At 40.4% G+C, this 18,380-nt stretch overlaps 1 protein-coding gene across 1 annotated transcript in view; it reads right to left on the reverse strand.

The window, feature by feature from the left end:
• The window catches only part of LOC145413195 (disks large homolog 4-like), a 136,849-nt gene that overhangs the window by 38,675 nt on the left and 79,794 nt on the right, over positions 1–18,380 (reverse strand). Inside the window, exons 7-11 of the mRNA XM_080282920.1 lie at positions 8,309–8,522; positions 6,886–7,025; positions 6,223–6,371; positions 4,248–4,348; positions 1,851–1,956 (exon numbers count right to left, since the gene is read on the reverse strand). Coding sequence (XP_080139046.1) covers positions 1,851–1,956; positions 4,248–4,348; positions 6,223–6,371; positions 6,886–7,025; positions 8,309–8,522 — 710 coding nt within the window. The remainder of the gene's footprint in view (positions 1–1,850; positions 1,957–4,247; positions 4,349–6,222; positions 6,372–6,885; positions 7,026–8,308; positions 8,523–18,380) is intronic.

Here is an 18,380-nt window from a genome sequence, read left to right on the forward strand (position 1 = left end):
TAGCAGCAACGACTATAATAAACTAGACGTCACTGTCTTGCACGAGTTAACAATCTTCTTGTATGTTACTAATGCACATTTTGTCGATTTTAAAATAAAAATAAGATACAGTACATGAGAAAGTTACAGTGCAATATTCAAAATAGATAACTATGGAAGACGCACAACAAAGCTTCCTATGCCACTTAGTGTATGGCCCAATCTACCATCATGTGCAACATAAATGCAAGTTCAAGCGACATAAAGCTACTTACAACACCTTCTGGGTCACAAAAAGCTGAAGAGAAAACTGAAATCCTACTTCCACTTTTCTTAAAGAATGGCTGCTTTCTTAAATGCTTTATCTGTTAAGAAACTCATATCCAATACAATGGAAAATCATACTACTGTACATATGTTTGAACTAATGGTGCAATTTGGTTCTTAAATTCTGTCTTTCTTGGCTTTAGAATTAACTATTTAACGGTGCAGTGCTTACAATGATAATGGTCAAGTGTTTTCAGTAAACATACTGTACACTACTTACACAGATATCCATTACAGTACTGTAATTCCTCATGTGACACTGTAGAACTGTTATGCTACTGTTTCAAGTACAAATCACTTACAGTATGGGCGCTATTCCAGCAAGAAAGTACATCTTCTATTTTTAAAAAAGGTGACTGGTTATAACGTTTACAGAATATTACAGTCCACAACCAACTTAAAGAAAACCTAGGTAAATGTCAGTTTGAACTGTATCATCCCAGATCTTTCACTGCACATTCTGACTTAAAAAAACAATGGCATGTTATATGAAGCGTTTGCATGCTGAGTAGCAATTTTATACTAGGAATGTGTAGAGTGAAAGCATATTTAATGAGGAAATGCTGTACTTCAGGATTGAGAGTACAATGTGTTAATGATGGTCAAAGAAATTATCGTATAAGAGAATCAACTAAACAGCATCAATTAATACCAATACACTTTTAAACTACTCCTGCAGTTGATTAAGTTCAAAACATATACTGTGAATGTCATGTAGCTGGCTATTTATAACTAAACAACATTCTTTAAAGTGACTACAGTATTTTTACAAAGCAAACAGGCCCAATAATGCTTGTGAAATAAGAAAAGTGGAAAAAACGCTTCAGTTTCAGTTTCCCCAAGATGACTGCATCAATATGCTACCCTACCTTCACTGCTTGGTGAATCTCCAGACTCATACCTCAGTGACTGCAATCTCAATATGCTAAATGCTTACAAACAGCTTATTTTTTCTCCAAATCCAAGAATTTCATTAACAAACACGAGGCGTGCAGCAAAAATCATGTTATGTTTCATGGGGCATGTTCAATAAAACTTCCACTGCCACTTTTAAATATAATTCCTTCAACCTGATGATGTGTTTTTGCATTATAGTACTGCTACCTCTTAACAATTTTATTAAACCTAAGAAAGCCCTCTCATAATAAAAGAGTCATGGAATGCTACATTTAATCCCTACATCTCAAAATGTCATCTCCAAAGTAAGTACCAGTCATGAGATGGCAAGAATAAAACAAATTACATCTTTGGGCTGAAAGGGTTAATCATTACTACATACTGATTAAACTTCGTTAATCCCATGATGTATTTCTTCTTTTGTTTTTGACGGTACAACTTTAATCAGCTTAGGAGAATTTCTGAAATGCGAGGATTAGATATTGCTTTCATTAACTTCCTCAATCTAAGATCTCGCTTACCTTAAACAGACTTGCCTGGAGGTAGCAAGAATAAGTTAAAACAATACATCACCATACTGCAAGGGTCAAATGTTAATATCAAAACAAACCACATGCACACTGGAGGCCTTAGTGTTATGTACTCACGTTCATTGTCAGATCCATCCTCTGACTTGTCATCTTTGCTCTTGTTTAGGAATGGGAATTTTCGGCTGAATGATAACGTTTTCTTTTTTCTCTCCAGTGTTGACTGCTGAAATAGCGTGATCATAAGTTAAAGGATTGTAAATATTCTAAACAGTACTTAAAAATATTATACACTACCACACACAAGCTTAAATATCATACCATACACAAGCTTAACTGTGAGTACAGTAATCTCTTTTTTATCCGAACGGCCATTACCCGGACCATCGATTACCCTGACGCTGTGATCTGGATCTTCCAAATCATTATTCGTACAATTTTTCCCAGTATCTGGACAAGATGCTTGAGTCCATTTTGAAATTATGGTTGTTAAAAATTTCCACCCACAGGAGAAAGAATGGCCCAGTGGCGGCCCCTCATTGGGCTGGTTTGTTTACCCTACGCCCACTAGACACCCCCGATGCTCATTGCTTATGTAATGAGCAGCTCTTCCTGGAGTGTTGTTATGGCGGCGCACGTGGTAGCTTCCGTGGCGGTTTCCTACCTGCTTCAGGCCTTGCTACTCCTTGCATGCCTCTTCCTAGGCTGTATGATAATGGCCACTTCACCAGGGAAAAGGAAGAGGGTAGTGCTGATTCATTAGAAGTGGGAGAGCCTGGGTAAGACTGATGTCAGACGGTCAAATCATGTGTGCTGACATTGACTAAATTCTAGCTTACTGTACTGTACCATGATTTTATTCCATTTTACCATTATGTTTTCTGTGCCCACGGCATTTTTCTTGTGTAGCTGGTTTTTCCATGTTACTGCAGGGTATGGCCCTGCAGTGGCAACTGCTTGTCTGTGGCTGATGGGTCTGCTTGACCATGGTAATTGCTTGGCTGTGGTTAATAGGTTTGTTTGACCAGATAGAGTAGTACTAAACATCAGGAACAAGTGTAGAATGTTGTACTGTAGTGGCCTTTTACACTGGCTTTCAAAGTTAGGTTATGTGCAAATGGGGGCCAGGGGAGAAGTCCACTATCCAAAAGAAGCCACTACCCAGACAAGCCTTTGGCTCCATTACGTCGGACAATTCATGGATTACTGTAATACACTATGTCCTTGTTATATGTCAGTGATGTCGTTCAGAATATTCCAACTTTTTCCGTACAAATGGTTCTGGGAAACTGGCATATCAGCTCAACAAGCGCAACAGCTTTAACAAGAGTTTCTTTTCTATATTACTATGTACTTAATAGCAAAACAGAACATCCCAAAATGCAACACATCACAAGAACTACCACATCTGTATTTATCTCAAACTATTTAAAAGCACAGTACCTGTAAAGTAATTTGAGGTAGAATGAATGGTAATAATGGTACTAGCAAAAGTATGCCAATAACAGGAACAACACCTGAGTCAGTGGAAAATAAAAACAAAGTGAATGTATAATAAGAGCCACTGTCTGATAATGAAATTAAGTTCCAGGTTTAGATCAACAGAACACTTATATGAAATGTATAAATTTTTTCCTTTTCTTTCTCTCCTTTTGTATGTGGCCAACTTCAAAATAATCTCACTGGGATTTTTCTTTATGATTGGAACGTCAATGCCACCCTTCAAATCTTCCTTGGGAATAATTTTCAGAAAGACAATGGCAATGAAGGTAATCAATCTTAGCTCTCTAGATCTCTTATGCATGCGCAAGGTGAGCCATTCAGTATAGACATAATCTCCTCTTACAATGCATCCTGGAAATACGTCGCATTATAATGATGACTCTGTACTTCTTCAGGAGCCAAGAGGAGTAAGGATTTTATTATACCGTATTTCATGATCCTTTTCTGATACAGTGCCCATATTATTAATAAGTTATTCACATCAATAAGGCAATCTATCTCAGCAGAGTCATTTAAGAAACTAATATAAACATTTTTCTCCACTAAGATTACTCTGCAGATAACAAAAGAACTTTAAAAGGCAATTACTCTGTTGCTTACTGTGGGCTTGACCCTTGCTGAGGTGGAATTCTCCTATGAGACATGAAGAAGGTCTGCATGGGCCAAGCTGCAAGCCTCACAAGAGCAACAATGCACATTGGTTACAAAACAATGACTCAGGGAAGGTAAACTACCTTACATTCATTCATTGTCACCACAGTAAGTGGAAAAATAAAAAAGGCATTTAACCCCTGCCAGGCTAATTCACTGTAAAGTAGTTTACCTCTTCTGAGTCATTCTTTCACAACCAATGTAAATTGTACCTCATATGAGGCTTGCAGTGTGGCCCGTGCAAACCTTCATCGTGCCTCATATGAGATCTGCAGCACAGCATGAGTTGGAAAGATTGTTTATAATGATGAATTACTATACTGTACTAATCTACACAAGTTCAATAAAAAATTAGTTACTAACCCTGCCATCTGCACTGTTCTTGCCCTGGAAGGCCACAGATCTTAGCCGCGCCTTCTGTTTTTTCTCCCACCGCGCTTTTGAAGGAATTATTCCGGTAGTGCCTGGAAGATAAGGAATTATAAGATATTTGATCAGCATAAGTTTTGCCAAATGAGAGTAAAATACAGCAATGAACAATGGATTTCTCTCAGACATGTTAAATTTTCTTCAGTACTAAAGTGCATACAATAAGCTAAGGCTCTTCCCTGTAATCAGCATCTTCTATCTATCCATCTATTACCAGACACCTCAATCCCGTACGGGGTGGCCACAAACAAATCGCCTCCACGTCGCCCTGTCCCCCGCCATTTCACTGCCCTGCTCCCAACTCACACCCCCCTCTCTCGTATACCTCTCCACCCCATCCCTCCATCTCATCCTCGGCCTCCCCCTCCCTCCCCCCCCTCCACCTCACTCACATACACTCTCCTCATCAGTCTCTCACTCTCCATCTTCTCAATATGGCCAAACCACTTAGTGTGTTCCTCCTAACGCTTCCTATCACATCCACATCCACACCACAACGCTCCTTTATATCCTCATTTGTTAGCCTGTCTCTCCATGTGACTCCACAGGCTCCTCTTAAATAACTCATTTCACTGCTCTCACTCTTGACTTGTGTCCTTCCAACAACTTCCAAGCTTGACTTCCATACGTTAGAGTTGGTATCACAATACTGTACTGTCATGTAGTAACTTTTTCACTTCCATGCTCACTTCCCTGTTTCTTATCACTGCTTTCAAAGAACCAGGAACCTTTCTTCCTTGTTGTGCTCTTTCAAGCACTTCACCCTCCAAACTTCCATCCTTACCCATCGCACTACCCAAGTACTTAAACATACACACATTTTCCATTTCCTCACCATCATCTTAAATGTCAGGACCAACTGCCTAACCCCGGTCTCCTATGCTCCTCACGAGGCAACGTAGGATTGGATGATGGATGGATGGATGGATAATGCTTGGAATACAAATGACTAAAACAAACTTCACACACAACAAACCAGGGTACCTTCGTTATTACAGTATAAATATTCCTCCTGACAAGCCTCATATATACTGAATGATGACTAAATCTATTACAAAGACAATTAAGCTCACTGCAAAATGCTGCCAACTCCAAAAGTATACATGCTAAAAAGGATACAACTTTTTACCTCATTCACTACAACTCTCAGCCACAACAGCAAAAAATTACATTCACTACAAATCACAGCCACAGCAACAAAAAATTACAATGTAGTTTTGTAACACTTTTACAATATATATCACATGATACAGATGAACCTCTACATTCATGGAAGATATGTTACAAACTTGCTTGCAAATGGCAAAAATCCATGAATAAATGGTGCCTCTCTTGAAAAGTCCTTAGAGTCGTAATTTAACAATATGACTACCAAAAACCCGTTTGCAATGCTCCAATACACCATCAGAATATACTTGTCTAAAATGTACTTGAGATAATTTTGTTACATACAGTACGTGTATCTTAAGATGGCTTAACCCAAGAAGAATGAAATCCTCAAACAGAAAATCCACAGATATGATATGTACTTGAGATGGTTTTGTTAAATAAGTGTACTTTGAGATGGCTTATTAATCAATGAAGAATCAAATCCACAAATAGCAAATTCAGACATGGTGGATCAACTGTAAACTATACAGAAACACACATTGGTACTGTGGTAGTGCATATAATACTGTAATCCCCTTTATGATAAATTTTTACAGTAGGTGTAAGTCTGCAATATTATGCAGTGAGTCACAGTACAGAGCTAAAACAAAATCAACCACCATTATACTGTCCCTATTTTCCCAGCTTGCAGTGGATGGGAATGTCTAGAAAATGGCTACTTAATCTGTTCTATGTCAAGAAATAGAAGAAAATGAAGATCCACCTCTGTTCCCCTTCCTGACAAGATAGCAATGCATACCTTCCTCCTCCCCAGTGGGCAGAACTCGACGTGCCTGCCACCACTGGTCGTCGGAGGCATTGGTGACGTGAAGGATATCACCGTAGCTGAAGGCCAGTCCACGTGAGGGCAGTCCATCGTCACGGTTAGGGTCATAGTCAAACAGCGCTCTAGGAGTTCATAGGCATGTGAGTATTGGCAGGAAAGAGTGGGCAGTTGGTGAGGTTCATATATGCTGGGTATATGCAGGGTATTCACACTGGATGCTTGTGGGGGTTCTTCAGCATGTGAATACAGTACTGGCAGGAATAAGTGAATGTTTGTTGGGGTACCTATTGAGGAATATTACACACTGCACTGGATGTCTGTAGAGATTTATATCATGACCGTAAAGGGTTCATACTGAGCACTTGTTCAAGGTTCACACTGAGTGCTTATAGGGGGTTCATATTGTGTTTGTAGAGACTCCAGTCAACTATCTGTAGAGGGTTCAAAATGAGTCCCTGAAGAAGGCTCCTACTGGTGGGACTGATGGTAGGACTGAGTGTTTGTAGAAAGAAGTGCAAAGGGAAGGTGGTTTGCAGAAGAGTGTGAAGTGGGCTGAAAAATGTTTATAATTGAAGTACTACATATACAGCATATTCCATTTTATAACAACTGCCTCAGAATACATTTAATACAAACCTAACGTAGAGACTGCGTTTCTGAGTTGTTCTGAGCGTGCCTGACATCATCTGTTGTTTGAGATCATGGATTTTTGCTTCAAAGCGGTTGTACTCATCAGGCTTGTACTGCACTGTTAAGTTTACAGTCTGTCCGCATCCCTGTTGGTGTATTCATTGGGTCAGAATTCATCCACCTTAACTTGACTGACAGTAACTGCCTTTTGCAGCTTAGATCCTACTGCTCAATGCCACAGTAAGATAACAATATGGCTCGACATCCTTTCCATTACACTTTTTCAAGACTAACACCATATTCCAGTAATACCCTCTTGTTAACGTCTTCACACTGGAGAAATGGCAATTTTACGCCATGTTAAAGTGAACACAGTATAGTACCATTATAATTCTTGGGCACTTTTAAGTCACGTAATAAAACAAATGGACCACTATTACAGTAATACAGTACCAATAAATTCTGTGAAATAGCTACGTTGAATCAGACACCAGATAGCGGTATAAAGTGTACACATTATTTCACTGATGATAATACAGGTACTGTATTTAATTATGCTTTGTGCCTATGCAGTCAGTCCATGTGTAACTGTGTGCAGATCCATGCCACCAACCTTAATAATCTTTCTGTTTGCTCATTTCATACAGCTAGAACATCCTATCTCAAACCATCATTCCTCCATAATTTTCAAAAAAACTTTCACTCTCCTTCCACGATTTGTACATACACTTTCACTCTCCCTCCATGATTTGTACATACACTGTTGCTTTCCATAATTTTGATATACATTCAACTACCATAATGTGTAAAAACAACTTCACTCTCCCTCCACTGTTTTCACAAACACTTTTACTCTCTCTCCATAGTTTTCAAACAAGCTCATGAGAATTTCAGTGTATTTAAGCATTTTTGCTCACCCTCCATAGTTTTTTACAAACACTCAGTGTCTCCCTCCATGATTATCACATGAATATTTGTTCTCCCTCCTAGTTTTTCACAAACACTTTCACTCTCCTTCCACAGTATTCAAATACATGAATATTTGTTCTCCCTCCTAGTTTTTCACAAACACTTTCACTCTCCTTCCACAGTATTCAAATGCTCTCCCTCTCTCTTTCCCAAACTTAAGTGGATATACAACGTGTTCAGAAATTTGTGCCACTATCTTTATGGATCTTTTGGACATCTTACTTTACAATGACACAGTATTCTAGCTCAACATCTCTTTCCTCCATGAACTTCACAATCTCTCTCCCTCCACATTAATCTTTACGTACTGTACCAAAGCAGCCTATTCAGGTTTCCACTACTGTACTGATTCCAAGGATCATCTGGTCTCCATCATACTGCCAGAACATCTTACCTCGACACTTCTTTCCTCCGTGGTTCTCACAATCACTCTCCCTATATCCACTCTCACCATACCTACCTTGAGTGCCTGTGCAGCCTGTTCATGCGTGGCAGTGCGGAGATCAGTGCCATTAACGTTGAGGATCTGGTCTCCACGCCTTAGTTCCCCGGAGAGGTCAGCAGGACCACCAGCCAGAATGAAGGAGATGAAGATGCCCTCTCCATCCTCTCCACCCACTATGTTGAAGCCAAGGCCAGTTGTGCCTTTGCTTAGCGTTACCCGCCGGGATTCTCTGTATGAAGAGAAAAATGAAGTGATTACTAAATTAAAAATCCCACAACCTTGTAAATTAGCTATATATTTTTGTTACTTTGCTGAATGCTGTGGGATTTTTGGTTTTCTGAAATAGCAATAGAATTATGTAAAAAGGGTAAAATTTTCTGAATGAATAAAGTCTATTATCATAGATATTTTATTTATTTAAAAAAAACATGAAATGTTTGTATGCAGTTTGCCATTAACAAAGCTACATTGTCGTACGTCAGCTTATAAATTCAGTTAAAACTCAGTATGAACAGCAGAGCCTGCAGAAATTAAATCCTCAACATCTCTTGGATGAGTATACTGCAGTAATAAAATAAGGTATATATATATATATATATATATATATATAGAGTAAGATATTTTGCACTATAACTTCAAGCTGATTACGGATTCTAGGAATAAGTAATAGTTTGGCTACCATTACAAAATTCAATAAAAGTGCTTGCAGTATGCTGTTTTATATATTCCCAATGTGTATGATTTCATCATTGCAAGAATAAGGTAGGAAGGTAGGGTTAGAGATTATGTATGAGAGTGTGGTAAGTCATGGAAAGAACTGAGTTAGAGATTATGTAAGGGAATGTGGTTGGGTCACAGGAAGATGGATCATGACTTATGAAGGATAACATTACTGAAAATTAATTTAAGCCCCTCTCTCAAGGGCTGTGGTAGACAGACATATAAATATACAGCAAGAGGATAAATCTGCCAAGACTATCGATAATAAGAGGTGGAAAGGGAGACCCACACGTGGCGGCAGTGATATAAGTGGGCTGCTCAACTGATTTTCCTCTTCCCCAAAACGAAGAAGGCTGACTGCAAGAGAATGGTAAATTAAAACTGCCGCCCACCAAGTTAAAGTTAAATTTCAGACAGCCTGGCACATGAACAATTTCCATGATATCCACCAAAAACACCATTCTACCTCTTTTTCCCGAGAGAGAGAGAGAGAGAGAGAGAGAGAGAGATCCCCAGCTACAACAACCTCAAAGTTTGTAATCACCTTATGACTTTCACCTTCAACAGAGAAATCCGCACAGGCGTTATGTTGTAAACTATACTTTCACCATTCTTGCACAAAATCATAACAGATCAAAAGAATACAACACTACAACCCTTTTAGTACGATGACGTCTATTATTTTCTGCTTATTTCTGCTACCTCACGGTGATTTTATTCAAGTTACGTATGAGCTCTTGCAATCTTTTGTAACTCGGGAATTTATGAAGGCTTTTTGCAATCCATCCAGTCTGAAAAGTCTTGCGAAAGCTGAATAAAATAATAAATTAATCTGAAGTTAGTGTAAAAAAAAAAAAAAAAAAAAATCACCCTTGTACAGAACTACGGTGGCTACTGTAGAAATTATCATATGTATAGTTGTGGCCAAACATACTGATCCACTATAAGAACATACAACCAGAAAACAGTGAGTTTCGAAATTGTCAATTTCAGGAACCCAACAATCTTTTCAGAATATTATGTCAAAATTTCATATCTACTTGACTTATAGGCGGAGACATGTTGTTACTTCCCGCAACAATATGGCAAAGTTATATTCTCGCCGTGCTGTTTACTCTCACTCTCTCTGTATGTGTGTGTGTGTGTGTGTGTGTGTAATTCACCGGGTCGGACAGGATCACTTGATGGTCGTGATCGTCAGCATTTTACCCTCCCGGAAGGGAGCTGAGAGCTCATATAGTCCGATCTAAGGGCATGGCTGTGACCTTCACACACCCGTCCCCTTGCTCCAGGGGGACAGTAACCACCCACTTCGTCAGTGAAACTTTTCGCAACCTGAGCGAGGCGCGAACTCCCGTCTACCAGATGGCAAGCGAGAACGTTACCACTGCGCCAGTGTGTGTGTGTGTGTGTGTGTGTGTGTGTGTGTGTGTGTGTGTGTGTGTGTGTGTGTGTGTGTGTGTGTGTGTGTGTGTGTGTGTGTGTGTGTGAATGGATGTCGTACGCTGAATTTCTCATCGCTGAGCTACTTTAAATTCCAAGATTAACTGATATGACGACAGAAGCGGAGAGAGAGAGAGGGAGATTAACCATTTAAAACGTGGCCAGGATAAGTTATATGACGGAACTGAGTGAGATAAAAGGATGTAACAGTATTGGATAACGGGGAAGTGGGGCGGAAGGGAGAGGGGAGGGGAGGGAGGATGGGGAGAAATGTAAGGAGCACAAAGGAAAGCAAATAGCAACAGTTTTAATATTTTTTAGGTGTTTGTTACAAAGAGGAGAGAGAGAGAGAGAGAGAGAGAGAGGGGGGGGGGAGTGGGAAAGAGGGGGGAGTGGGAAAGAGGGGGGAGATGAAAAGATGAGGAGTGTAATGGAAAGGAATAGGCAGTGGGATGTGAAGGGAAGGGTGAGAAATGACGAGTAAAAAGAAAGAGGCTGAAGAAGAGGGAAGAGGGGAAAGAAAGGAACTAAAGAGGACAGGCCTAGAGGAGGATGCAAAACGAGGAAGAGAGGAAACGAAGGCTGGAGAAGGAACTGAGGGGATTTGAAACAATGGAATGCGAAAAGGGGAGATCTGAAAGAAGCATGGAAAAAAGAAAGGGGAGAGGAGAGAACGGAAAGAGTAGAAAGAGAGAGAGAGACAGAAAGAAGGGAGAGTGGAAAAAAAAATAAAGACAGAGGGAGAAAATAGAGAAAAAAGAGGGAAAATGAAGGAGAAAGGAAAGTGGACGAAAGAGGCAGAGAAATGAGCGAAAGGAAAGATGGGGCAAGGGAGACGGGAAGCAAAAGGAGGAAGGGGAAAGGTGAGGTAAAAGTGAGAGGGCAAAGAGGCAGAGAGAAGGGTGGTAGGGGTAGGAAGAAAAGGGAGAAAGGAAGAAGGGGAAGAGAGGAAATTGAGAATGAGGAAATATGGTGGAAAAAATAGAAGCAGATGCGAGAGAGGAGGGTAGATGGAACGGGTAGGAAAGGAGACAGGGAGATGGGAAACGGATGAGAAAAAGGGGAGAGGGTGGGAGATATGAAATGGGGGATATGGAGAGAAGGAAGGGAGAGGGGCTGAGAAAGAGAATGAGAAAGGAAATAGTGAGAGATAGGAAAAGGAGATAGAAACAGTGAGATGGAGAGGGAGGGGAAGGGAGAGGGGAAGGTGTGCAATTATGTGGTGACTGACCCTTCACTTCACTGTCCGCGGGGCACTGCTAGAACGTGCCCTCATCTCCCCCCCCCCTTATCCTCTCTCTCTCTCTCTCTCTCCCCCTCATGCCCCCTCTCTTTCCTCCGCTCTATCTCATCTATTCCCTTCACTTCCCACTACGTTATCTTTCTCATACCTCTCTTCCTCCCTCCCTCTCTTACTCCTACCCTATCCCTACTTTACCCTTCTCCTCTCCTCTCCCTTCCTCCTGTCCTGTTCTCCTCTCCATCCCTATTTCTTGCATTATCTTCATCCTGCTTACTTTCTTCCACAATCCTGCCTCTCCATCCTCCATCCTTTACTCCCTCGTCCAACTTCATCGTTCTCGCAAATTTTTTTTCTCCAAATTATCTTCCACCCTCAGTCTAGCATCTTCCCTTTTCTCTCCATCTTTTTTGCTCCGGTATTCCTTTCAACTTCTGTTCTCACCTCAGTTTTTTACCATCCTGTGTCCAGGATCTCACTTTTTCTCTTCATTTTCTTCTCTCCATCTTTTTTATTCCATCTCCCCTCACAATACTATTTTTAAGCTCAGACCAGTTTATACCCGTGCCCTTCTTATCTACCCTCGGCCCTCCTACTCCTCCATTTTTTCCTTTCAACCTGGTGGTCAGTAGGTAGTGAAGAGGTTTTGTCAAGTAGGTACGGTAGTGGGTGAAACAGAAAACGGTGACAGAGTGTAGTCTTATGGTACTGGGTCACTTTTTTCTTCCTTGTTCATGTTCTCTTCATTTCCTTTTTCTGATAAACGTCTTCCGACACCTTGTTAATCTACAATATGCCATTTCCCATCCCAATCTTTATGCCCTTTCTAGCCTCTCCTTTTCCACGCATCTTTCCACCCTGTTTTTTTATGCCAGTATCCATCCTCCCCTTTTCTATGCCTCTTTCCGTCTTCTCTATCCCCTTTCTATCCTCATCTTTTCTATGTCCCCTTCCATCCTCATCCTTTCTATGCCCATTCCACTTTCCTCTTTCCCCCTGTCCCTTCCCATCCTCTTTTCTATACACTTTTCCATTCTAACATTTTCTATGCCCTTTTCCATCCTCCTCTTTTATATGCTCCCTTCCATCCTCATCCTTCCTATGGCCTTTCCACTCCCTTCCTTCTCCTTGTCCTTCCATCCTACCATTTTCTATGCCCCTTCCACGTGAGTCTTTTCTATGCCACTTTCCATCCTCTTCTTTTCTACGTCCTTTTTCATCCTCGTCTTTTCTGTGCCCTCCAATTTTATTTCGCCTGATATCTCTTTCTCTCTCCCCTCAGCCTCTACCCTTCCTAATCCTACCCTAATCCTTAACCTTCCTTCCTTCATTCTCTCCATTTTCTCTCTCTCTCTCTTTCTCAAACTCATCTTACATTCATTTCTCCGTCTCTCCCACTAACTTATTTCTCAAAACATACTCATCTTACACATTCCTCTCTCTCTCTCTCTCTCTCTCTCTCATACTCATCTTACACACATTTCTCACTCTCTCCCTCTAACTTATTTCTCAAAACATACTCATCTTACACATTCCTCTCTCTCTCTCTCTCTCTCCACACACACACACACACACACACACACACACACACACAAGCCTCCCTATTCTGGCCCAATCAATGGCTATTTATATTCCAAACAAGCGGCTCACACATGCGGGTAAAGTGAAACGCGGAACAGCTAACCCCCTCTTTACGCGGTTAACGGACCCTATGCAACTTTGGATAAGGCTAGAGGATTTTCTTCTGATAAAGGGAAATTCCCTACAGTAACACACACCTTTTTATCGGGTTCCTGACCATAATTAGCAATGTTGCATGATACTAAGCTTAGCCGGTAAAGCACCTAGAATAGATTTTACACAAAGTATTCGACAAAACTATGGAAGGACAAGCAATTTACTGTACTCCTTACCGGTAACGTACTACCGTATATACTTAGGAGGTAAAACATGAATCGAAAGTACTGATTTTCGTGTATAATAATAATCTCTACATGATTAACATATCAGTTTTTATTGCGGTGATTGCATGCCTGGTTACACAGACGCCCCTCAAATTTCTCCCTATCCCCCTACAAGAAGATGGTGGACGGCAAAAGAATAACTTAAGCCTGCAGTCCACTGGGTTCACGTCCATATAAGCCTGGGGCCACCACCACGACAAGAGCAACAATTTCCGGTATGCTGTTCCAGATTCAAACGTTGCATTCATTCATTTTACCACACGATAAGCGAGGCCTTTTGAGTAACCAGCGCCGTGCAATTCTCATTTAGATAAGGAGATTCCGCAGACAGTTCTCCGATAAGATGTGTGTTATCAGTACGTTTGGAGAGGATAAAAGATTTCCTTCCTACAGTCTATTATTTTAGCCATCTGATTGCTACAATTACTCGTTTTCTCCAAGCTTAACAATTTCGATGGTGATTTTTTTCTAGTGCATTCCAGCTACTTCCACACTATTTCATCGAGCTCTGCAAAGACCTCTCGCACGAAGGGGTTCATTTGGGCTACAACTATCCCCTCCAGTGCCGAAAGTCTTCCCTTGGTGGAATAAAATCGTCTAAGGATAGCAAGAGATAGCAACAAGAGAATACGTAATAATAATAATAATAATAATAATAATAATAATAATAATAATAATAATAACAATAATAATGGGAAACCCTTTACTCAAATAGCCACGGGAGGCTCTTTTAAATTTTATTCTTGTCATCTCCAGACGATTTCCCTCAGCTTAGGATAGATTTTTTCGAACTGGAGGGGTTAGATACAGCCTTACCAGACCCATCCAATACGACAGGCCGTTAAAAGTTGATTGAAAATCTTCGGGTTGCATTGACGAGAGAGAGAGAGAGAGAGAGAGAGAGATTATAACTAACGTGAATCTCAACACAACCATCCTCTCTCCTCTCGTCTCTCCTCAGTCCATCATTTATCTCTCGCTATCTCTGGCAGGCGTATAATAGAACTTATTTTTTCTTATCTCCCCCCCCCCTCCCCTCCTCTCTCCCTCAGTCAAACACTCAACTTGCTCTTTTTACCTTTCTCCTCCAAACATTCCCTCTGTCCCCGTTGTGTTTTCCGGTGTCTGGCTTGTGTATCCACTCACTCTCACTCTCTCTCTCTCTCTCTCTCTCTCTCCTACATTGACTAAAATTTTTCTCCTGCCTATGTTCATTATTTATTACATAGCTACAGGCAATTCTCTCTCTCTCTCTCTCTCTCTCTCTCACACACACACACACACACACACACACACACACACGATGCACTCTCGCATCTCCACAAACACACAAGAGCAATCCCTACAAACAGCAAAGCAAAAAAAGCACTAATCCTCTAACTGCTAGAACTCCTCCCAGGTGACCAATAATAATAATAAAAATAATAATAATAACAATAACAACAACAACAATAATAATAATAATAATAATAATAATAATAATAATAATAATAAATGTCTGGTGTTAACATGAATAAACAGAGATGTGATCCTAAGCATCGAGCTTACCCCCCCTTTACTAGGATGACAGATTTTGTACTGTATATTATTACTGCTAAGTACAGACAATTTTATTCAGCTTTGATTTTTTTCCTAGCCAGGAGGAGAAGTTAGATACGGCTATCACTTATCCCTTCAATGGGAAAGAGCCTTCCTAAACTGAATAAAATCGACGTCCTAGGATTGAAGGAATTTTTGACTGACAGTCAGGATCTCCTTCGGGTGAATAACATCGTCTGGTGTCAGCCTGAAATAAATTCTGAAGTGCATCCATAACAGCAGGAACCAATATTAACCTCTTCAATCTGATGACGTATTGTATTGATTTATTCTTCCTACTTCCATGCGATTTTATTAAAGTTTGAAAGGAGTTATAACAGTGAAATGTCTCTCTGAATCCGAGAAAAACTGCCTGGTGGTAGCAACAATAAACTAAGAGTACAAGGAAAATAAACAAAGAAATAAATAATCAATAAATAACAGCTACGTCACTTGATTCAAAGGGTTAACCATGGCAACTTCTACCTTGTAACTGAGGCTCGTCGACTTGCAAGCAACCACGACCTAGCACTCAAGTTGTGGACGCGGATCAGTTCCGTCAGGTTAAAGCAAACCACCTATACTAACACGCCGTGAGCTTCTTGCTACCAGCGGACATACCAACTCCCTGTCACAGTCACACCTACAATGAGTGAGTCAACTGATTACCGTGATTCAACTGGGTTACTGATAACGACATTCTTACCAAAAGCTTCCTGTCATATCCTTACCACCTCCTCCCCCTCTTTTTTCCCTACACCAAATTTTACGAACATGATTTTTTTTTTTTTTTTTGCCACCTACCGACTACAATCAGCTAACGAGAATTCTGGCACTGAAACAGATGTATTAGCTTTTCTATACCTAACTGGGCTAGGCTAGATACCTGATTTCCATAACTCTTTCAATGCTCTAGACAAAATTTGGGATTTTGTTTTGCCTTACACCAGATGATGATATTAACTTGGGATTGGGCTTGTACAGTACCCTTAAGGCTGGGCTTATTATGACTGAACATATAAGAGGTGATCTATTCAGGATCACGTCTTGATTTTCTTCGTTATAGTGATATTCTATCACACAACACATGACACACGACACACACATTACAGTATATACCAATATATATATATATATATATATATATATATATATATATATATATATATATATATATATATATATATATATAATAAATCGCGTAAATATTGCACAACACCAGATGAATTAACCTACAAGTAACCTACACGCCCCAACAACACCTACCTAAACCCCACCCTACCTAGTCAGGCGTAATGGTGCAAGGCTGACATTCCACCCAGGTAAGACACGCTGCATTACCACCTTGATAACAACCCCACCCACATCCTCAGTTTCCGTCACTCCTGCCACCTTCCCACCCCGACCCCCACAACTACCAACAACCCCTCCAGCATCCCCACGCCCACCCCTAAATGCATCCCCCCTCCTACCTCCGCTTCCGCCCGTGTGTACCTCCCGCCACGGGCCCGGATACACGCTAGAAACTCATCAAGAACACAAGGATAACCTAAATATACGTAACAAATAAACATTATCACCATTCCTGCTTGATATATTTCTCTTAACTTCAACGACCTTAAATTCTGACTCATCTAAACTTAATCTACTTTACCACACACACACACACACACACACACACACACACACACACACACACACACACACACACACACAGTTTCAATGTCAAGGCTTTTGAAAGTTAAAACCCGACCACTGACAGACAAACGCAACCAAAAGTTTAAAAAATCATCTAACTGACTTCAAGGACAAAAATACAATGTGTGGATAGAATGGCCGTATTTTTGTTGCACGAGGGAGCGTCGTAACACTTCTTACCGATTTACTCTGCCTACTACATCTCCATAATCTCTCGTATATCCTATTAATACAGAGACAGTTTGTAGCCTATAAGTGGCATAAGAGCGCAGTCAGGTGAAACAGGTAAAATAAATCGCTGAGGAAGAAGTGTTAAGAATCTTCAAATCCAGCACGGTTGCGTGTTGGTATCAATTTTACCATTATGTTTAATTGGAGATGATTTGTTGACACTGTCCCGAGCTGAGTTTCAACGTGCTGTATCATGGTGATGAGAAAGATGAGAGGAAACAATAAAAAAAAAGGGGGGGGGAGAATAAGAAACATAACAACAATAATATAAATAATAACAATAATACAATAATAATAATAATAATAATAATAATAATAACTGATAATTTCAGTAAAAAAAAAAAAAAACTTTAAACAGGGCCAAAAAATATATTACATGGTCAAAAAGGCAGAATGGAATATAAACGCATCGTCATCACCAATGCTTTCCACTTCCTCGATACTATGATGAAGAGTAACAAATGAGAAATGGGTAAAGGGGCAAGAAAAATACAAGATGAAAGGAAAGAAGGAAGAAAAGAAAAATACAAGATGAAAGGAAAGAAAAGGAAAAATAAGAGAAACCATCATCCTCAACTCGAATAAAAAAAAAAAAAAAAAACATATATATATAAATGGAGAGGGCGATAGAAGGAAAAGAGGGTGAGGAAGAAGAAAGAACTGACAACAGACAAGGAAAAGGAGAAAGAGAAGGAAAAATAACCGTGCAGAAAAAAGGTGCGTGTCACATTCAATAAAGTTATTCTGCTTCATTTAGTTGGGGGCTTTTCTTCACACTGCCTCCGTTTTCATCATGCGATTTTTTTCACACACACACACACACACACACACACACACACACACACACACACACACACACACAAAGGAAGCCGAAATAAAAGCGAACCCGAACTTATGTAGCGCCAAACGAGGGAGTGGCCGATGGGAGAATTTATGAGCCGACACCGAAAATGGAGGACTAGACAATGGCATTCGGTGATTAATTTGCTCGGCGGGAGTTTGATTGGGCGGTGTTGTGCTGTGGTGGGTGGTAATGATGCAAGGCGGTGTTAATGTGAGGGGGATGAGGAATGGGGGTAATTGTGATGAGGTGTTAATGGAGAGTACAGCCGATGGTGGTGGTGGCTGATGGTGGTGACGATGATTATGATGATGATGTACGGTGTTGTTGGCGTCTGATGATGATGATGATGATGATGATCCACGATGCTGT

The sequence above is a fragment of the Coenobita brevimanus genome, chromosome 95, assembly GCF_032717465.1.
Source record: "Coenobita brevimanus isolate Jiangsu-jjx chromosome 95, ASM3271746v2, whole genome shotgun sequence".
Taxonomy (NCBI): domain Eukaryota; kingdom Metazoa; phylum Arthropoda; class Malacostraca; order Decapoda; family Coenobitidae; genus Coenobita; species Coenobita brevimanus.